Genomic DNA, 23057 nt, shown 5'->3' with positions numbered 1-23057 from the left:
AGGAGGGTGGTGAATCTGTGGAATTAATTGCCACAGAAGGCTGTGGATGCCAAATCAATGGAGATTTTTAAGGCGGAGATGAACAGATTCTTGATTAGTACGGGTGTCAGGGATTATGGGGAGTAGCCTGGAGAATGGGGTTAGGAGGGAGAGCTAGATCAGCCATGATTGAATGGCGGAGTAGACTTGATGGGCCGAACGGCCTAATTCTGCTCCTATAACCTATGAATTATTCTCGTATCTTTTTTTTATTTTTAAATCTTCTTAAAAATACAAGCTGTAGTTTAATTGTTCAATTGATTTGATTGCCTGGTAGTCGTCTAAACTTGTTTAATCACAACCGTTTTATGGAACAGCATTACATTATCTGCCATTTTTTTTTCTACTCCACTATAATACTTATGCAACAAAGGAATAAGTATGCGTCTTTCATTTTGATAGTCAGGCATCACCTTGGTAAACTTAGCCACATGACCCATAATGGTGACCAGTCGTAACTGTTCTCCTTCCCCGCCTCCAAAAGCTCGTCCGATGTTGACCCCGCCTCTGAATCGGGCAACTCCAGCACTTTCAGCATCACCGTCGACGAGGCTGCGTTCAACTTGAGAACTGAGACGGCTTCACCGTAACTCAACTGCGTGAGATCCACCCCATTGATATTCAGCAGCACATTTCCTAGGGGCAGAAAACATTCAACGCATCAAAATGGCCAGCCACCGCAAGAGTGGCACGGGATGCAATACAATACAATACAATATTTATTGTCAGTTGAACCTCAGTGAGGCTCAAACGAAACTCTGTTTCTACAGCCATACAAACAAAAACGATTCCTACTCGACACCCAACCAATTTAATTCACACAAACATCCATCGCAGTGAACCTCCTCCTCCTCACTGTGATGGAAGGCAAAGTCTTTTCTCTCCCCTGCTCTTCATTTTTCTCCCGATGTTGAAGCCCCAGGCGAGCGACGGTAAGTCTCACCGCCATTTAAGGCCGCGCCGGGCGATGTACGGCCCCGCTCCAGGTCTAAATGTCACGAAGATGGAGCCCCCGGCGAGCGTTCGAATGTCCCGCGGCCATTAAAGCCGCGCCGGGCGATGTAAGGGCCCCGCTCCGGGTCGTTCAAACCCCGTGACTCGGGCTAGAGAAGACGCGTTGCGGGAGCTCTGGAAAGCGGTCTCTCACCCGGGACCCGCGAGCTCCCGATATCACAGTCCACAGAAGGTGCGTTGCTGGAGCTCCGGAGTCGGGCCGCAGCAGCCAACCACCACCGCTCCCCACGCACCGAGGCCGGCCAGCCCCACGATGGTAAGTAGTCCGCAGCTCTGCGACTGGAGCCCCCAGGTCGTTCCGGTTGGAGGCCGCTCCACGGTGCTAGGCCCCAACGACAACGGAGACCCGACAGGAAAAAGGTCGGGTCTCCCGTGCAAGGAAGAGATTTTAAAGTTTCCCCCCCACCCCCCACATAAACATAGTTAAAGACAGTATAAAAAAAACACACAACTACATTTATCCAGACAAACAATAAAAAAAGACGGACAGGCTGTAGGGGCCGCTGCAACGCGAGTCACGCCACCAACCGGAGAAGCTAGGTCAGCAACCGGAGATACTGGAGTAACTCAGCGGGACAGGCAGCATCTCTGGAGAGAAGGAATGGGTGACGTTTCAGGTCCAGAGTCCCGCTGAGCTACTCCAGCATTTTCTCACTATCTTCAGTTTAGTTCATTAGTTTGGAGATCCAGCACAGGCCCTTTGGCCAACCAAGTCCGCACCAACCAATGTGATCCCTGCACATTAACACTATCCCACACTAGGGACAACTTTCACATTTACACCAAGCCATTGTATGTTTTTGGAGTGTGGGAGCAAACCGAAGTTCTCAGAGAAAACCCACGCATGTCACGGGGAGAACGTACAAGCTCCGCGCAGACAAGCACCCCGTAGCCAGGATCAAACATTTCATGTCTGGAGACTTCTTCAGATTGGTCTGAAGATAGGTCCCAACCCGAAACGTTGTCTATCCATTCCCCCCACAGATGCTGCCTGACCCACCGAGTTACTCCAGCACTTGTCTGTTGCTGCCTTACAGCGAATGCAGCGCCGAAGACCCGTGTTCGATCCCAACTACAGGCGCTGTCTGTACGGAGTTTGTACGTTCTCCCCGTGGCCTGCATGGGTTTTCTCCGAGATCTTCGGTTTCCTCCCACACTCCAAAGGCGTACAGGTTTGTAGGTTAATTGGCTTGGTATAAATGTAAATTGTCCCTAGTGGGTGTAGGATAGTTAACGTGCGGGGATCGCTGGTCGGCGCGGACCCGATGGGCCGATGGGCCTGTTTCCATGCTACATCTTTCAATCAATTCAATGAATCGGGTTGTAACACCAAGTATTGTGAGCAATTTTGGGCACCATATCTGAGGAGGGATGTGCTGGCTCAGGAGAGGGGCCAGAGGAAGTTTACGAGAATGATCCCAGGACCGAGCGGGTTAATATATGATGAGCGTTTGATGGCACTGGGCCTCTACTCGCTGGTTTTAGAAGGAAGAGGGGCACCTCATTGAAACTTGCTAAATAGAGAAAAGCCTGAATAAAGTGGATGAGGAGAGGATATTTCCACCAGTGGGAGAGTCTAGGACCAGTGGTCATAGCCTCAGAATTAAAAGACATTCCTTTAGGAAGGAGATGAAGATGAATTTCTTAATCAGAGGATGGTGAATCTGTGGAATTCAATGCTACAGAGGGCTGTGGAGGCCAAGACAATGGATATTTTAAGGCAGCGATAGATAGATTCTTGATTAGTATAGAAGCTGGGATGTAATGTTAGAATTGTACAAGGCATTGGTGAGACCAATTCTGGAGTATGGTGTACAATTTTGGTCGCCAAATTATAGGAAGGATGTCAACAAAATAGAGAGAGTACAGAGGAGATTTACTAGAATGTTGCCTGGGTTTCAACAACTAAGTCACAGAGATAGGTTGAATAAGTTAGGTCTTTATTCTCTGGAGTGCAGAAGGTTAAGGGGGGACTTGATAGAGGTCTTTAAAATGATGAGAGGGATAGACAGAGTTGATGTGGACAGACTTTTCCCTTTGAGAATAGGGAAGATTCAAACAAGAGGACATGACTTCAGAATTAAGGGACAGAAGTTTAGGGGTAACATGAGGGGGAACTTCTTTACTCAGAGAGTGGTAGCTGTGTGGAATGAGCTTCCAGTGGAAGTGGTGGAGGCAGGTTCGTTGGTATCATTTAAAAATAAGTTGGATAGGCATATGGATGAGAAGGGAATGGAGGGTTATGGTATGAGTGCAGACAGGTGGGACTAAGGGAAAAAAAAGTTGTTCGACACGGACTTGTAGGGCCGAGATGGCCTGTTTCCGTGCTGTAATTGTTATATCGTTATTAGTACCGGTGTCAGGGGTTATGGTGAGAAGGCTGGAGAATGGGGTTAAGAGGGAAAGATAGATAAGCCATGATTGAATGGTAGAGTAGACTAAATGGGCCGAATGGCCTAATTCTGCTCCTATCACTTTTGAACATAAAATACACACTGCGTGCAGTAGCGTGAAATCTAAAAGCATGCCACGATGGTGCACTGTGTATGTTATGAACTATGATAGTGATGTATGATGATGCAGCCAGCAACCATTACAAAAATGCTCTCAAAATCTCACCTCTCTTGATTCTGCGGTCCCTGTACAGGCAGCCGACCGGTTGGATGCTGGTCACATATATCGGAACCTTGTACCTATTTTCACGGCCGCCTGATATTGTTATACCCAGGGAATCACGAGGTTCCTTTTTTACCAGGACTGTTTTCTCGACACACATTGAAGCCTGTGATAAATCCTGAAAGGAAATAGCTGTATCGTTAGAGGTTTAAAAGAGTAAAGTTTCATGGTGCTGCCACGCTGCGAGTGGGGGGTCAAGGGCAAACTCGGCAGAGGTCGTGAAAGTGGGACAGGCCCTTTTCAGTGCCAGAGGCCCGGGTTCGATCCTGACTACTGGTGCTTGTCTGTACAGAGTTTGTCTGCTGTACCTGTGACCTTTGTGGGTTTTCCCCAGCAGCTTCCTTTTCCTCCTACACTCTAAAGACATCCAGGTTTGTAGGTGAATTGGCCTCAGTAAAATTGTAAATTGTCCCTAATTAGCGTAGGATAGCGTTATTGTGCAGGGATCGCAAGTCAGCGAGGACTCGGTGTGCCGAAGGGCCTGTATCTTTAAACTAAACTAAACATGTCCAACTCACGCCAGTTGGCTAATGTGGCGATTTAAAACTAAAGCAGTTTGGCCGAATTCAACAAAAAAACTGTTTAGGCTGTTTGTTGACAAGTTAGTTTGCTGCTCTGAGAATTTTATTGCCATATACTTCTAAAGAATCTAACATTTGACAATAAATTATACATTTGCGAACCGATAGTTAAAACTGAAACCTCCTGAGCACAATGTGAGGAAAGAAAATCGGTAAAACGTTCGGGTGTTGAGGGATTTGCAAATGGTTATCAGAATTATCAATAGTTTAGGCGAGTTTAGAGATACAGCATTGAAACAGGCCCTTCGGCCCATTGGGTCTGCGCCAACGAACCAACCAACCAACCATACTCAACTTCCTTCCTACACACTAGGGACATTTTACAGAAGCCAATTTACCTCCAAATCTGCACGACTTTGGAGTGCGGGAGGAAGCCGGAGTCCCCGGAGAAAACCCACACGGTCACAGGGAGAACGTACAAACTCCAACTAGACAGCACCCATAGTCAGGATCAAACTGGGGACTCTGGCACTGTGAAGGTAGGCATGCAGGTGCAGCAGGCAGTAAAGAAAGCGAATGGTATGTTAGCTTTCATTGCAAAAGGATTTGAGTATAGGAGCAGAGAGGTTCTACTGCAGTTGTACAGGGTCTTGGTGAGACCACACCTGGAGTATTGCGTACAGTTTTGGTCTCCAAATCTGAGGAAGGACATTATTGTCATAGAGGGAGTGCAGAGACGGTTCACCAGACTGATTCCTGGGATGTCAGGACTGTCTTATGAAGAAAGACTGGATAGACTTGGTTTATACTCTCTAGAATTTAGAAGATTGAGAGGGGATCTTATAGAAACTTACAAAATTCTTAAGGGGTTGGACAGGCTAGATGCAGGAAGATTGTTCCCGATGTTAGGGAAGTCCAGGACAAGGGGTCACAGCTTAAGGATAAAGGGGAAATCCTTTAAAACCGAGATGAGAAGAACTTTTTTTCACACAGAGAGTGGTGAATCTCTGGAACTCTCTGCCACAGAGGGTAGTTGAGGCCAGTTCATTGGCTATATTTAAGAGGGGGTTAGATGTGGCCCTTGTGGCTAAGGGGGTCAGGGGGTATGGAGAGAAGGCAGGTACAGGATACTGAGTTGGATGATCAGCCATGATCATATTGAATGGCGGTGCAGGCTCGAAGGGCCGAATGGCCTACTCCTGCACCTAATTTCTATGTTTCTATGTTTCTATGTTTCTATGTAACGGGCCTGTCCCACTTGGGGGATTTTTTCGGCGACTGTCAAACTCGTAGCAGGTCACTGAAACACTGGCGGCTGTACCCCCCCCTACGACAATGTCTACAACAACCTACCACCTAGTTGACATCCAGCTACGGCAAGCTACCGACAACTGGCGGCCCATTAGGACGTCCACCCGCGACCACACCTACGACAAGGTTAGACAATTCAGTCGCCGGTTGGCGTAGGTAGTCGCCAATGGAATTCCCCAAAGTCAGCGCCAGCGACAACCTACATCACCCTGGCGACAACATACGACAGCGCCTACTTCAGTAGAAGTCCAACTACACTCATTGGGGTCAAGCCCACTGTTGCCGAAAAGTTTTAAACATTTCAAAATCCAGCGGCGACCAGAAAAATGCTACGATTCTTTGGGCGGCTGAGGAGACGTCTCACGACCACACGGGTGACACCCTAGTCGCCTGTAGTCGCCTAAGTGGGGCAGTGGCATAAGGCAGCAACTCTACTGCTGCTCTGCTGTGCTGCACACAGTGTTGTATGTTAAAACATTGACTGTTGAAAGGGAAAATAAACCAATGTGGAATCGGTACGTGTGTTTAGTCATTTGCCATCTAGCGCATTCCCCACCCCCCCCCCCCCCCGCCACTTACCTTTTGGTAGTGAGAACGTCGGCGACAATGGTGCTGCTGCGACTTGTTCCCCTGCCGCGACGGGCTACTGTTGCTCGAGCCCGCTTCCTCAATAATCTCCGGGCTTTGTTGGTCGGGGCACCTTTGGACGGTAAAGCTGACCACTCCCTCACTAGACTGACAAACGGTTGAACAGAAAAGTTCAGATTTCACAAAGTGACGAAGGGGAGAATATTTGTCGTCCTTAACCCATCTTGAGGGCCACAGCCAATGGCCAATGGTGAAACAAAAACTTGGCAGTGAACCGGTTAAGATGGAAAAATCCTTGCTTAGAGAGGACCACGTTATACACTGTATCGTGTCATATCACAGATGCCAAAACTTGGTTCCACCAAGATGCAGCACACAATGCCACAGGAGATCCGTTTTCCTTGTGGCTATCAAACTGTACAAACCCTCCCCCTTCTGTCGTGGTGTAGACTGACTCCCCCACCACCCCCCCACACACAATCTTTGCAATCCCTAATCCTTTCCACTCGTCACTTTAATTTCACGTTTCATGTGTCTTGTGTTTTTATGACTGTTGGCAGATCCATTTCCCTCCTGGGATGAATAATGCTCTATCGTATCATATTGTAACATCTTTGCACAAATCAGAGCTTTCACTTTGGATCTTAAGGAATCCTCATTTCGTTTTGATCCCCCGTCTCTGACCCGGGAACTGTTGCAATGTTCATAGGTTCTAGGGTCAGAATGATGCCAATCAGCCCATCAAGTCTACTCTGCCATTCAATCATGGCTGATCTATCTTTCTCACTCAACCCCATACTCCCGCCTTCTCCCCGTAACCTCTGACACCCGCACTGATCAAGAGTCGACCAATCTCCGCCTTAAAAATATGCATTTTGTATAAAAATTAAAAATTACTGGATGGATATTTTTAAAATTATCTCTGTAGTTGTTACAACATCCAACTGGATCCCGATCCTAAATTAATAATATCGGGTATATCAGAACAATACCTAACACCTACAACAAACCAAAGAAATTTCCTTGATTACAGTATAATAATTGGGAAAAAGTTAATATTACAATTTTGGGAAAACCCTGCAACTCCCACAATCAAGATGTGGATTATGGAGATGTCGGAGACTTTACATTTGGAAAAAATTAGATTTGTCTTCATTGACAAACCAGAATTTTTTATTAGAATATGGTCTCCATTTATAGATTACTTGAGGGGGTAGATCAGATCGGCACGGAGGCGGGACTGAAGCCTGAACCCAGAACTAGACGAATAATTATGCTCTCTGACCTATGAACCTATCTCCTAAGTTGTATTATTGATAGTTTATCCTATTTATCTAATTTCTTTCTTTCTTTCTGTATTTTTTCTATCTATAAATATAAATAAATAATTAGAGGCAATGTTAATATGTAACCGCTAAAGGAGGATCCCAGCTACTTTGGTAACTGGGTCCCGGGAAACCTGGATACTTAATATGTAACCGTTACTTAATATGTAACCGTTAAACAAACAAAGTCTGTACTGGTATGGGCTATGATATGCAGATGCCTATAATCATTTATTTATTTTTAATAAATAAATAAAATGAATTTTGATTAAAAATATCCATTGATTTGGCCTCCACAGCTGAATGTGGCAATGAATTCCACAGATTCACTGTGGAATTCATGGAAAAAGCGATGAAAGACATCTTTTGATCCTAACTCAGGGAGCCAGGCTGCATTTACCTGTATGATGTGAGCTGCCATCTCGGGGGTGCCGGAGACGAGGTCCTGCTGGTTTATCATAAGCACCTTGTCATTATTGTGGAGCTTCCCATCTCGAGCAGCCAACCCGCCTGCCAGGAGATCCAGGATAAACACCCCAGCCTCGTCTCCTTTGCGAATGAGTTTGATGCCCAGCGGCTCGCTGCGGTCTCTTTTGTGCAAGGCCACGTGCACAGTCTGCCTCGGCACGCCTTTGCTGCCGCCGCCGCCGCCGCCGCCGCCACTTCTCTCCTGCGCCGACCCTCGCACGGCGAAACCCCTCTCTTGGAGCACGGAGAGGCGCACGACGGAGCACGGCTTCCGCAGGACATTGACGGCGTAGCTGTGCGGGACGCTGGTGATGTTTACTCCATTCACCTGGGGCGGAGGGAAGCAGTTAAGAACATCATCACAGCGCATCGTAAGATCCATTATAACCGGGGCAACTTCACACGTTATAGAAGCAGGATTCGGCCATGAGGCCCATCCATTCTGCTCCGACAATCAATCATTCAACCCAAAATGTTTCGTTTTGTTTATTGTCCCGTGTATCGAGGTACAGTGCATAGCTTTTTTTTGCATGCTCACCAGTCAGCGGAAAGACTATACATGATTATAATGTACGCAGTGTTCAGATTTGTCAAGAAGGTTTGTCAAGGAGGACTCTCTCTAACGTCTACAGGTGCACAGTAGAGAGCATGCTGACCGGTTGCATCGTGGCTTGGTTCGGCAATTTGAGCGCCCTGGAGAGGAAAAGACTACAAACAGTAGTAAACACTGCCCAGTCCATCATCGGCTCTGACCTTCCTTCCATCGAGGGGATTTATCGCAGTCGCTGCCTCAAAAAGGCTGGCAGTATCATCAAAGACCCACACCATCCTGGCCACACACTTATCTCTCCGCTACCTTCAGGTAAAAGGTCCAGGAGCCTGAAGACTGCAACAACCAGGTTCAGGAATAGCTACTTCCCCACAGCCATCAGGCTATTAAACCTGGCTCGGACAAAACTCTGATTATTAATAACCCATTATCTGTTATTTGCACTTTATCAGTTTATTTATTCATGTGTGTATATATTTATATTATGGTATATGGACACACTGATCTGTTTTGTATTAAATGCCTACTATGTTCTGTGTGCTGAAGCAAAGCAAGAATTTCATTATCCTATCTAGGACACATGACAATAAACTCACTTGAAACTTGAGATACTTGGTAAATGGAACAATATTTTAGTGCAAGATAAAGTCTGATTCATTATTATATTGTCCGAGGGTCTCCAATGAGACAGATGGTAGGTCGGGACCGCTCTGTAGCTGTGGACAGGATGGGTCAGTTGCCTGATAACAGCTGGGAAGAAACTGTCCCACCTACAGCGCGGAAACAGGCCTTTCGGCCCTCCGGGTCCGCGCCGACCAGCGATCCCCGCACACTAACAGTATCCCACACCCACTAGAGACAATTTTCACATTTACCAAGCCAATTAACCTACAAACCTGTAAGTCTTTGGAGTGTGGATGAAAGGCACAGACTCGGTGGGTTGAAGGGCTTATTTCTGAGCTGTATCTCTAAAAGAAACTAAACTATGTCTAAGTTCTATCCCACATATCTACGTTGCCGTTAACCAACAACCCTGCAATAAATCAAAACCATATTGATGTTTTCCTTCCTGAGCAGATGCTTTAGTTCAGTTTAGTTTAAATCATGAGATACAGCACGGAAACAGGCCCTTTGGCCCACCGAACTCACGCCGACCAGCGATCCCCGCACACTAACACTGTCCAACACACACCAGGGACAAGTTACAAATATATTAACACGGGGGGGGGGGAAGAGACCAATGGAGAAAACCCGGGGGACCGAACTTACAAGTGGGGGAAGAGCGTCAGGATTGACCCGGGTCTCTGGCGCCGTGAGGCAGCGACTCTACCCCCGCGCCACCGTGTTTTGCGTTCACACGGTAGAGGGTGCCACCTTGGTGGTCAGCGAACGCAGCGCCGTGGGGGAAGAGCGGGTCACCCAGGTTCGATTGCCACGACTAACGGCGCCGCTGGTCTGCACGGGTTTTCTGCACGTATTTTCTCCCCGTGACCTGCGTGGGTTTTCTCCGAGATCTTCAGTTTCCTCCCAACACTCCAAAGACGTACAGGTTTGTAGGTTAATTGGCTTGGTGTAAATGTAAAAACTGTCCCAAGTGGGTGTAGGGTGGTGTTAGTGTGCGGGGATCGCTGGTCGGCATGGACTCGGTGGGCCGAAGGACATGTTTCCGAGCTGTATCTCTAAACAAAGGAGGGGCCGGCGTGCTTTTTAACTCTGTCAGCGCTGTAGGTGGCCGCTATGTGTGTACCTTGGGTATGCAAGCATGGAATTTCACTGTCCCTTGTCACATTCCATAAATGTATAAGGATATAGCGCAGCAGGCTCGCCACAGATAGCAGCCCGTTGCTCCAGAACTGTCCGTGGACCACATACCTACCTCTGTGATGTGGTCTCCGGGTGCAAGCTTCCCATTGAGAGCAACAACGCTGTCACGAAGGATCTCCTGAATGACAATGTTGCACAGTGGTGTGTCCTTCCCACCGACTACCTGGATCCCCAGCTCCTCCTGAGGGTCAGCCCGATGAATTTCAACAATGGTCGTCTCGGCCAGAAGGCTGGACAGCCGCGGCAAGTCTGCAAAGAAGCAAAAAAAAAAAACCCTGAGAGTTTCATTTACGATCGCACTCACAAACGGTGTCACATCCAGCTAGAGATTACAGCTTGGTTCAGGATCACTCACTTTACTTTAGAGATACGGCTCAGAAACAGGCCCTTCAGCTCACCGAGTCCACGCCGACCAGCGATCACCCCGTACGCGAGCACTAGCCTATACACACACTAAGGACAATTTTACCAAAGCCAATTCACCTACAGACCTGTACGTCTTCGGAGTGTGGGGGGAAACCGGAGCACCCGGGGAAAACCCACACGGTCACGGGGAGAACGTACAAACTCCACACAGACAGCACCCGTACTCAGGATCGAACCCGGGTCTCCGGCATGCGGGGCAGCAACTCTACTGCTGTGCCACCATGCCTCCCTGGTCCACAAGAATTTGCAGAGTTCTAGATGTAGCCCAGTCCATCACACAGACCAGACTCCCCACCATTGACTCCAGCTCCACTTCACCCTGCCTCGAGACAGCAGCCAACATAGTCACGGACAGGGAGAACGTGCAAACTCCACACCGGCAGCACCAGAGGTCAGGATCGAACCCGGGTCTCTGGCGCTGTGAGGCAGCAACTCTACCAGCTGTGCCACCTGGCTCAACACCGGGGTCGGATGTAGTTTACTAGACTAAACCAAACATGCACAACCCTTTGTTTAATAGAACCCAATTAATTGACTCAGGCTTCATTATAATAGGACGATGTATCAGATGGAATAAAAGTCAAAAAAATCATTCTATATAAGCAACCCTTTGACTTATTGTATCTGCGCAGAACAGAACAAAATATGGCAGCTGACTAAGAAGGAACTGCAGATGCTGGAAAAATCGAAGGTAGACAAAAATGCTGGAGGAACTCAGCGGGTGAGGCAGCATCTATGGAGCGAAGAAATAGGGTGACGTTTCGGGTCGAAACTGCAGGTTATGGTTCTTCAAATATACATCCGATTGCCTCTTTAAATGCAATCGGGTTTTGTCCCTTCCAACCTTTTGTGTGACACGTTCCCCATCAGCACCAGTCTCTGGGTAGAAATAACGATCCAGCAGGTGGCAGAGGCCAGAACTCTGAACAAACTAGGTTCAATAATGACCAACCCCACTCACCCACTCCACGCCCTGAAGGTGATCAAGTGCAGCATCTTCAGTCAGAGACTGATTGCACCAATGTGCAAAACGGAGAGACATAGGAAGTCTTGTATACCAGCTGCTATAAGGTTTTATAATGCACAAAAATAATTTTGGATTTTTTTTTTAGTATTCATTCATTGTATTTTAACTTATTAAGTATTGAAGCTATCTGTGGAAATGTGTGGTGTTATGTCTGTCTTGAAGCTGTTGTGGCACTGTAATTTCCTGTAAAGGATTATTAAAGGTTATTCAATTCAAAATACCTTTCCCCCTCTTGCCTCTCATCCTTCTGCCCATTACTTCACACCTCTCTGCCCCTTGGCTTTTAACCCCTTCACCAAGCGATCTTGCCTCTCCTTGTTCAGGCTGTACGTCTGTTGTACATTTACACTCTTCAATGAAGCTTCCCCTTAGCACTTTGCTTGCAAAACGCATGGGCGGGGACATGGATCAGAGGGTGGTGAATCTGTGGAATCTATTGCCACAGTAGGCTGTGGAGGCCATGTCAGTGGATATTTTTAAGGCACTTGATTAGTACGGGTGTCAGAGGTTAGGGGAAGAAGGCAGGAGAATGGGGTTAGGAGGGAGAGATAGATCAGCCACTATTGAATGGCGGAGTAGACTCGATGGGCCGAATGGCCTAATTCTGCTCCGATCACTCATGACCTTATGGATAGGAAATGTTTTGAAGGATAGGGACCAAACACGGGCAGGTCAGACTAGCTTAGATGCAGCTGGGGCATCTTGGTCAGCATTAACAAGTTTTCTTGGGCCGAAGGGCCTGTTTCCGAACTAGATGCCTCCGTGATTCTGTGACCTGCTTTTCCCAAAGAAAACAACATTCGGCTGATACAATCACTCCTCACAGCTGTCAATATCCTGGAAATCCCTTCTACACCCTCTCCAGTTTAAACACACCCTTCCTACGATGCGTTGGCCAGAATTGCACATAAACAGGTTGCTGTCAAACCAACGGGTGGGAAGGAACTGAAGATGCCGAAGATAAGCACAACATGCTGGAGTAACTCAGCGGAAGAGGCAGATTGCAGGGCTCCAGAGATGCTGCCTGACCTGCTGAGTTACTCCAGCATTTTGTGTCTTTCTTTGGCCACTCCAGTAATCAGTCCGAAGAAGGGTTCCCGACCCAAAACATCACCTAGCCGTGTTCTCCAGAGACGCTGCCTGAGCCGCTAAGTTAAAGCCCTGTCCCACTGTACGGGTTCATTCAAGTGCGCTCCCGAGTTTAAAAAAAAAATCAAACTCGTTGTAAGCACGTAGAATGAACGTAGCGGGTACGTCGGAGCTTGGGGACGTCTCTTAGCGGCTCGTAACGCTAACGGCAGGCACACGGGAAACGCGGTAAGCTCGTGAAGATTTTACAACATGCTGAAAAATGTCCACGAGAGCCCAGAGTACCTGCGAGCGGCTATTACTGTAAATCTCCGAGTTCGAATCGGGAAACTCCTTGAATGAACTCACACAGTGGCACACGGCTTTTACTCCAGTACTTTGTGTCCTGCAGTATTGATGGCAATGCATTTAATTTAATATAGCAACGAAACAATGGTCTGTTTCAGACCTTTCCGCTATAATATTTGCAATAAAAAAGGTGATTTCTCTCTCCTTCAGCAGCTTAGGATAACTTATCCTTGGCCACAGTATAAACTCGCTTCCATAAACATAGGGTCAAGTCGAAGTTTGAGTTTCAAGAATGAATAAGTTTATTGGCCATGTATTCACAAACAAGGGATGTGTCTCGGTTTGGGTATCAAGAGTATCATGTGACAATAACTAAATAATGGCATTCTTACTGTGTAGGAAGGAACTGCAGATGCTGGTTTACACCGAGGATAGACACAAAATGCTGGAGTAACTCGGCGGGAACAGGCAGCATCTCTGGAGAGAAGAAAGGGGGAGAACCCATTCCTTCTCTCCAGAGATGCTGCCTGTGCTGCTGAGTTACTCCAGCATTTTGTGTCTATCTTTCTATCTTTAATGAAATTCTTACTTACAGCCGCTTAACAGGCATGTAACAAAATACCCAGGGATAATATATAATAAATGGAAAAAAATCAGCCACGATCACATTGAATGGTGGTGCTGGCTCGAAGGGCCAAATGGCCTACTCCTACACCTATTGTCTAAATTAACAGATTAATATCCCCAATACTAGTGCAAAAAAAAATCAAACGTCCCCAGTGCAACCAAAGGCAGTCCACAGTTCATAGGTTAGTAGGTGGACAAAATTGCTGGAGAAACTCAGCGGGTGCGGCAGCATCTATGGAGCGAAGGAAATAGGCAACGTTTCGGGCCAAAACCCTTCTTCAGACTCCTTCATCAGACTCCTTCTCCAGACTCCTTCAGACTAACCCTTCATAGGTTAGTGTTGTGTAGCATTCAAGAGCCTGATGGTTATGGGAAAGAAACTAATCTTGAGCTTGGAGGCCACGGTTTGTGAACTCATCTATCTTCTTCCCAATGGCAGGAGTGAAATGAGAGGGTGGCCAGGGTGGTGTGGGTCCTTGATGATGCTGGCAGCTACTCCTAAAGATTCCTTAGATGATGGGGCGGGTCACTAGTCCTGATGGACCAGGCAGTGACCACCACTCAAACAGCTCCAATATATTCATTAATATTAAAATATTTGGAGTATGGTATTCAATTTTTGGTCACCCTGTCATAGGAAAAATGTTGTTGAGATGGAGTGACTGAGCGATAGGGAGAGGCCGGGCTGGCTGGGACTCTGTTCATTGGAGCATAGGAGGAAGAGTTGTGATTTCTTTATTCCTTGGAGTGTAGGAGGATGAGGGAGATTTTATAGAGGTGTGGAAGATTTTGAGGGAAATAGACTGGGGAGAAGTACAACGTCGTTTACGCAGAGTAGGGGAAATCAGAGTGAGATGAACCAAACGCAGGCAGGTGGGACTAGTGTCGATGGGGCATGTTGGTCGGAATGGGCAAGCTGGACTGAAGGGCCTAATTCCATGCTGTTTGTGACTCTATTGGAATTGGGTCTGTAGGTTAATTGGCTTGGTAAAATTGTAAATTGCCCCTAGTGTGTGCAGGGTTATGAGAGTGTGCGTGGATCGCTGGTCGGCATGTACTCGGTGGTCTCCGAGAACTTTGCTTTCCTGCCACACTCTGAAGATGTACAGGTTTGTAGGTTAATTGGCTTGGCTTTGTATACTGGGTATACGTGTCCCGTGTGTGTGTGTGTGTGTGTGTGTGTGTGTGTGTGTGTGTGTGTGTGTGTGTGTGTGTGTGTGTGTGTGTGTGTGTGTGTGTGCGTGTGTTAATATCGGTGGTCAGTGCGGACTCAAAGGGCTTGTTTCCACGCTGTATCTCTAAACTAAACCAACCAAATGACAAGGCCAATTAGCCTCGGTTTGAAGAAGGGTCTCGATCCGAAACGTCGCCCATTCCTTCTCTCCAGAGATGCTGCCTCACCCGCTGGGTTACTCCAGCATTTCGATTTAAACCAGCATCTGCAGTTCTTTCTTAAACAAATCTATCCTTGTGTTTCAGGAGCAGGAACAAGAACCTTGCAGGAAACTGATGAATATAAAAAAAAATGCCCCAGGTGTTTTGCTTTGTTCGTGAGAGTTTTGGCTTCTCCCTCATTGATACAAGCCCATGCAGGAGACTGGCAAGGAACATCGATACATTTCCAAGCCTTAAACCGAAGATAGACACAAAAAGCTGGAGTAACTCAGCGGGACAGGCAGCATCTCTGGGGAGAAGGAATGGGTGACATTTTGAGTCAGACATGAAGAAGGGTCTCGACCCGAAACGTCACCCATTACGTCTCTCCAAAGATGCTGCCTGTCCCGCTGAGTTACTCCAGCTTTTTTGTGTCTATCTTCAGGATGTTATATGATGTGGTACGGTTAGCAGACGAGCTGATACCCAGCCAACAAAGACACAAGTTCAGGTACTGCACTAACATTGCTGTTACCAAAGTCAAATTCAATTAAACAAACATTAAATCAAATCAAATCAAAAACAGGAATAACCTTAACAACACTTACCACAAGGCTTCTGAAGAAACCCATTGGATTTACTGATGCTACATTTAATCTCCCAGCCCCACACACAACACAAAACCCACAGCAACGTGGTCGCTGGTCACTAAAACTCCAGCAAGGTTCATCTTGACTAAATTGGAGGGCAAAAAATGCAGTGGGACCCACAATATCTCCCATCTACACTAGTCCCATCTACCTGCATTTGGCCCATGTCTAGGCATTGAATTCAGACATGGCAAAGTCACTGGGAGACATTAGGTTTACAGTGAGGGGGAAAAGATTTAATAGGAGCCTGAGGAGCAACTGTTTCACTCAGAGGGTGGTGGGTGTATGGAACGAGCTGCCGGAAGAGGTGGTTGAGGCAGGTACTATTGCAACGTTTAAGAGCCATTTAGACAGCTACAATGATAGGGCAGGTTTAGAAGGATATGGGGCCACATGCAGGCAGGTGGGAGTAGTGTAGACGGGGCATGTTGGTCAGTGAGGGCACGTTGGGCCAAAGGGGCTGTTTCCACGCTGTATCACTCCGTGACCTGAAGTGAGGTGCCTTCCTCTGTCTTCACAACTCGCAACCCTTCAATCCTTTTGTCACACACCTTCTGGCCTTTGACCAACCATCTGTCTACTCCTCCACTTGTATCAACCTATTACCCGCCAAGCTTTTCCCTGCCCCCAGGTAGACACAGAATGCTGGAGTAACTCAGCGGGTCAGGCAGCATCTCTGGAGAGAAGGAATGGGTGACGTTTCGGGTCGAGACCTTTCAGTCTGAAGAAGGGTCTCGACCCGAAACGTCACCAATTCATGATCTCCAGAGATGCTGTCTGACCCGCTGAGCTACCCCAGCACTTTGTAACGTTCTTTTGAGGTACCATGTTGACTTGAACATAGAAACATAGACAATAGGTGCAGGAGTAGGCCATTCGGCCCTTCGAGCCTGCACCACCATTCAATATGATCATGGCTGATCATCCAACTCAGTATCCTGTACCTGCCTTCTCTCCATACCCCCTGATCCCTTTAGCCACAAGGGCCACATCTAACCCCCTCTTAAATATAGCCAATGAACTGGCCTCAACTACCTTCTGTGGCAGAGAATTCCACAGATTCACCACTCTCTGTGTGAAAAATGTTTTTCTCATCTCGGTCCTAAAAGATTTCCCCCTCATCCTTAAACTGTGACCCCTTGTTCTGGACTTCCCCAACATCGGGAACAATCTTTCTGCATCTAGCCTGTTCAACCCCTTAAGAATTTTGTAATTTTCTATAAGATCCCCCCCTCAATCTTCTAAATTCTAGCGAGTACAAACCGAGTCTATCCAGTCTTTCTTCATATGAAAGTCCTGACATCCCAGGAATCAGTCTGGTCCGGGGGGGGGGGGGGGGGGGGGGGGAAGGGCAGGACAGTGAGGAGATTAATGGCCAGCAGTTTTGGAAATGGCGTTAAACTCAAGGGATGTAATTTGAAGTTGCAGCAGCCCGAGTCTTTCGAGGCCCTATTATTTCATGTCATCACAGCAGCTTGTCTCGTGTAGGAAGGAACTGCAGATGCTGGCTTACACCGAAGATAGACATAAAAAGCTGGAGTAACTCAGCGGGACAGGCAGCAGCATCTCTGGAGAGAAGGAATGGGTGACGTTTCGGGTCGAGACCCCATCTTCAGACTTGGACGCGGTGGGCCGAAGGGCCTGTTTCCGCGCTGCATCTCTGCAGTACACCAGACTTAACAATGGGCCATATTTCCCAGGCAGGGCCTACTCGCGATGTTCCAGCTGCACTTCTTACCGTCTTCGTCTTGGTCTTCTTCGAAGGCGGGGTTGACAAGCCCGGGCTCAGCTGCTTGGAGTGAAGCCTCCGCTGCCGTCGACTCCTCTGGTGCTGACGTCGTGTCCTCAGCCGCGCTCTGTTGCGTTCCCTTCAAGCTCGGCTGCCGCTTGTTCTCAATCTTAGCCCGATACTTCGTCAGACCGACACATCTACAAGAAATGAAAATTCATTACCAATATTTCACCAGGGTTCACCCTCCGAACCTTATGGCCCCAGCGTGGAAATGTCAAAGACTAGAGGGCACAGCTTTAAGTGGAAAGGGATAAAGTCAGGGCAGGGGTAGGGAACCTTTTCATGTTGGAAGGCCGCATTAAGTTAGCTGTAATCTAACAAGGCCGCATCCAAGAAACTTCAATTAGATATACATCAAAATGTACATTATTTTGTTAAAATAGCCCTCATGACTTACTAATGTTTCAATTGTGGCTGTCGGTCGGGGAGGATTATTTTGTTGAATTTTCTTTTACTCTTTAGTATTTTAAATACGTTCATTTTAAGATTAAAATAAAAAATAATTAAAGACAAACAAAAACATATTAATAAAGATAAAAGGATTTGTTCTACAAAATTTGGATTCATTCAAAAGGCCGCACTTAATGGCCTAGAAGGCCGCAGGTTCCCCACCCCTGAGTCAGGGGATATGGGGAGAAGGCAGGAACGGGGTACTGATTGGGGATGATAAGCCATGATCACATTGAATGGCAGTGCTGGCTCGAAGGGCCTACTCCTGCACCTATTGTCTATTGAGTGCCTTGAACACACCACCAGGAATGATGGCAGGCAGATAATGAGAGTGGTGTTTAAGAAGCTTTCAGATGAGCACATGGATACGCAGGGAATGGAGGGATATGGATCACCCTCTCCCCCTCCCCTCCCCCCCACTCCAGCACCTCCACCAACAGGAGATCAGGAGATGTATGGAGGACGAGTCTCGCCGTGACCGTATCCAGCGTTTCAAGGTGACGTTCTCTCCCCGACCCCCCCCCCCCCCTGACCCCCGTCTTGAACCGTGATGCTTCACGTGTTACACGCATGGGCGGGGGAGGGGCACCGTTACATGCGTGGGATTCACCTGCCCGACCTCTGTTGACCTTGTCCAAGTTGGCTCTGTGGCCTGAATGAATGAAGGGTGGTGAATCTGTGGGAATTCTTTGCCACAGACGGCTGTGGAGGCCACAAGTCAGTGGATATATTTCAGGCAGAGATAGATAGATTGTTGATTAGTGCGGGTGTCAGGGGTTTATGGGGAGAAGGCAGGAGAATGGTGTTAGGCGGGAGAGATAGATCAGCCATCATTGAATGGCGGTGTAGACTTGATGGGCCGAATGGCCTACTTCTGCTCCTATCCTTTATGAGTATGTGCAGGCAGAGGAGACTGGTTTAACTTGGCTTCAAGTTCAGTGCAGGCATTGTTGGGTCGAAGGGCCTGTCCCAGTGGTATAAAATGTCCCATTAACTGCTTATTATAAATAAACAGAGAGACTTTCAATCAAAACAAAACTTCATGTGTCAAATTTGAAAAACAAATTTTATTAGTTCAGAGTCTCCAGTGTTCAAATCTTGTTTCTGCGAGGGCTTCTGAAAATGTCACTCCGCGCCAGGCCCCCATCCACATTAGTGAAAGCTGTCATCAGTACTTATAGTTTGCAGATACAGGGCGGAAACAGGCCTTTCGGCCCAAAATGTCCATGCCGGCCCGTTCACACTAGTTCTATGTTATCCCGCTTTCTCATCCACTACCTGCACACTCGGGGGCAATTTACAGAGGGCCGATTAACCTACAATCCCACACGTCTTTGGCAGGTGGGACAAAACCGGAGCATTTGGAGGGGACCCACATGATCACAGGAATGCCACAGAAGGCTGTGGAGGCCAAGTCATGGGATATTTTTAAAGCAGAGATAAATAGATAGATTCTTGTTTAGTACGGGTGTCAGAGGTTATGGGGAGAAGGCAGGAGAATGGGGTTAGGAGGGAGAGATAGATCAGCCAGGATTGGATGGCAGGGTAGACTTGATGGGCCGAACGGCCTAATTCTACTCCTATCACTTATGACCTCGTGTGCAAACTCCACACAGACAGCATCCAAGGTCAGGATTGAACCTGGGTCTCTGGCGCTGTGAGGCAGTGGCTCTACCTGCTGCGCCACTGTGCCACCCTAAAACTAACCATGGAACTCGTGTGGGCAGTTGATCGATGGTCGGCGCGGACTCGGTGGGCCGAAGGGCCTGTTTCCATTCTGTACCTTTCAATCAATCAACTCTCAGATTCCATGTTTTAAAACTTGCTCCAAGATAAATAATAATTTTGCATCTACTCATTCATCACGGCCAAATAATTACTTTTCTTGTTGAAAGAAAACATGACAGCGAAACTCCGTACAAAGTCTAACAAAACAAACAGGTCGTTCCATCTAATCTGTTTTTTTTAAGCTTTGTTGGACAAGGCATTTAGTTTAGTTTAGAGATACAGAGTGGAAACAGGCCCTTCGGCCCAACTTGCCAATGCTGACCCTAGCCATACCTGCCCGCGTTTGGCCCATAATCGCTCGAAACCTTACCTGTCCAAGTGCCCTTTAAATGCTGTTACAATACCTGCATCAACTACCACCTCTGGCAGCTCGTTCCCTGTGCCCACCACCCTCTGGAGAACATGGACAGGTGATGTCAATTATAGCATCAGAAGATCATAAGACATAGGAGCAGATTTAGGCCATTCGGCCCATCAAGTTTACTCCGCCATTCGATCATGGCTGACCCGCTGATAACGGAATCAAGGGATATGGGGAGAAAGCTGGAACGGATGGGGTACTGATTCTGGATGATCAGCCATAATCTTATTGCATGGCGGTGCTGGCTAGAAGGGCCGAATGGCCTACTCCTCGACCTATTTTCTATGTTTCTATCTACCCTTCTCAACCCCATTCTCCTGCCTTCTCCCCACTACCTTTGACTCCCGTACTAATCAAACCCAAGAGAATTACAATGGAGCAAATCAACTTGTGTAATGTGAAGTAAAAACATTTTGTTGATGAATAGCCTCAGACCTGATATAAGGTTACTCTTTTAAAAGGTTCGGATATTCTTTCCCCTCCACTGGTCTTTTTGTGACCCATTCACGATAATCCCCGTGGAATTCTCCATTCAGGCACTAAATATTATTCACATTATAACTTTGTCCTGTATCTGTACATTGTGGATGGTTTAACCGTGATCATATATGGTCTTTCCGCTGACTGGATAGCATGCAATAAAAAAAAAAGCTTCTCACTGTGAAAGTGGCAATAGACAATAGGTGCAGGAGTAGGCCATTCGGCCCTTCGAGCCAGCACCTATTGTCTATTGTGATCAGTTATCCACTTCACTTCTGCAGTTGTATAGGGCCCTAGTGAGACAGCACCTGGAGTATTGGCCAATGCACCACAGGGTAACAGAGACACGCATATGTTTCTAACCTCAGCAAGGTGCTCTCAGCTCACGATTTATCTGCCATCTCAACTCACGTCAGCAAACGGCTGTCTTTACCAGATGGCCTCACAAAAATCAACCAGCAGCCGAGAGTTCAACATATCGGTCATAGGTTATAGGAACAGAATTAGGCCATTCGGCCCATCTACTCTGCCATACAATCCTGGCTGATCTATCTTTCCCTCACAACTAGGGTCGCCAACTTTCCCACTCCCAAATAAGGGACAAGAGGTCAAAATACGGGGCAAATTCCCCACGGCAATTCGTTGACTGACTGGGCCGTGACTGGGTGAATGATGAGTTGGTCCGGGTGCTGGAGTGCACACAAAGCCCAGCCGGCGGGGCCAGCTGAGGAGTTTTGGCCCGGGCCGCGCGACATCGTGCGCAAAGTCCGGCTCCCCGTCCAACTCGTGAACCGATGATCGGCCATGAGAAGGTGGTGGTGTCAGCGGTAAGCGAAGGTCCGAAGGTCGGACAGCCGACCGACGGGGTCACGGGCGAGGCGCTGCTGCTGCTGCTGCTGCTGCACTCCATGGGCTGCACCACGTCGGGACGGGTGAGACGGGGCCGGACGCGGCGCCACGACCCGACTGTCCCCTCGACCCGAGTAGTAGCGGTCAAATACGGGACAACGGCGGTCCCGTACGGGACAAACCAATTTAGCCCAAAATACGGGATGTCCCGGTTAATACCGGACAGTCCCATTCTTCTGCCTTCTCCCCATAAAATTTTGATGCCCCTACTAAACAAAAATCTATCAATGTCCGCATTAAAAATACTCGTTGTCTTGGCCTCCACAGCCATCGGTGGCAATGTATTCCACAGATTCACCACCCTCTGGCTCACGACATTCCTCCTTTAAACCAGAGATAGACACAAACAGCTGGAGTAACTCAGCAGGACAGGCAGCATCTCTGGAGAGGGGGAATGGGTGACATTTCGGGTCGAGACCCTTCTTCCATTCCTTTCCATATAACCATATAACAATTACAGCACGGAAACAGGCCATCTCGGCCCTACAAGTCCGTGCCGAACAACTTTTTTTCCCTTAGTCCCACCTGCCTGCACTCATACCATAACCCTCCATTCCCTTCTCATCCATATGTCTATCCAATTTATTTTTAAATGATACCAACGAACCTGCCTCCACCACTTCCACTGGAAGCTCATTCCACACCGCTACCACTCCATATAACCATATAACAATTACAGCACGGAAACAGGCCATCTCGGCCCTACAAGTCCATGCCGAACAAATTTTTTTTTTCCCTTAGTCCCACCTGCCTGCACTCGTACCATAACCCTCCATTCCCTTCTCATCCATATGCCTATCAAATTTATTTTTAAATGATACCAATGAACCTGCCTCCACCACTTCCACTGGGAGCTCATTCCACACTGCTGCCACTCTCTGCGTAAAGAAGTTCCCCCTCATATTACCCCTAAACTTCTGTCCCTTAATTCTGAAGTCATGTCCTCTTGTTTGATTGTAGCCAATCAGTTGCTAATTTCCGTCTCTAGTCCCAGGCAAAGGTAGGTGAAGTGTCTTGCCCAAGGACACAACCACAGTACACACTCCAAGCAGGATTCAAACCGGCCACCTTCAGGTTGCCAGCCGAACACTTAGCCCATTGCACCATCTGTCGTCCTCGTTTTACTCTCTGAGTAAAAACTAATTTCCTCCAGAGATGCTGAGTTACTCCACCATTTTGTGCCCGTCTCTTTTCTAAAGGTACATCCTTTTATATCGAGGCTGTGCCCTCTGGTCGTAGACTCTCCCACTAGTGGAAACATTTTCTCCACATCCACTTTATCCAGGCATTTCATTATTCTGTAAATCTCAATGAGGTCCTCCCTCGTCCATCTAAACTCCAGCGAGTCCAGACCCAGTGCCGTCGAAAGGTTAACCATATGTTAACCAACTCATTCCTGGGATCATTCTCCTAAAACCTCCTCCGGACCCTCTCCAGAGCCAGCATCCTTCCCCAAATATGGGGCCCAAAACAGCTCACA

The 23057-nt window shown here is 47.7% G+C and overlaps 1 protein-coding gene across 2 annotated transcripts in view; it reads right to left on the bottom strand.

The window, feature by feature from the left end:
• Window positions 1-23057, bottom strand: part of lnx2b (ligand of numb-protein X 2b) — a 70883-nt gene that overhangs the window by 4749 nt on the left and 43077 nt on the right. For both annotated transcript variants that reach the window (XM_055643542.1, XM_055643543.1), the window contains exons 3-8: window positions 17536-17726; window positions 10369-10565; window positions 7875-8270; window positions 6141-6296; window positions 3673-3847; window positions 453-675 (exon numbers count right to left, since the gene is read on the bottom strand). In XM_055643542.1, coding sequence (XP_055499517.1) covers window positions 453-675; window positions 3673-3847; window positions 6141-6296; window positions 7875-8270; window positions 10369-10565; window positions 17536-17726 — 1338 coding nt within the window. The remainder of the gene's footprint in view (window positions 1-452; window positions 676-3672; window positions 3848-6140; window positions 6297-7874; window positions 8271-10368; window positions 10566-17535; window positions 17727-23057) is intronic.

This window comes from Leucoraja erinacea, chromosome 12 (genome assembly GCF_028641065.1).
Source record: "Leucoraja erinacea ecotype New England chromosome 12, Leri_hhj_1, whole genome shotgun sequence".
Classification (NCBI taxonomy): Eukaryota; Metazoa; Chordata; class Chondrichthyes; order Rajiformes; family Rajidae; genus Leucoraja; species Leucoraja erinaceus.
The sequence above is the reverse complement of the archived record's forward strand: the minus strand, read 5'-3'. Positions and strand labels throughout refer to the sequence as shown.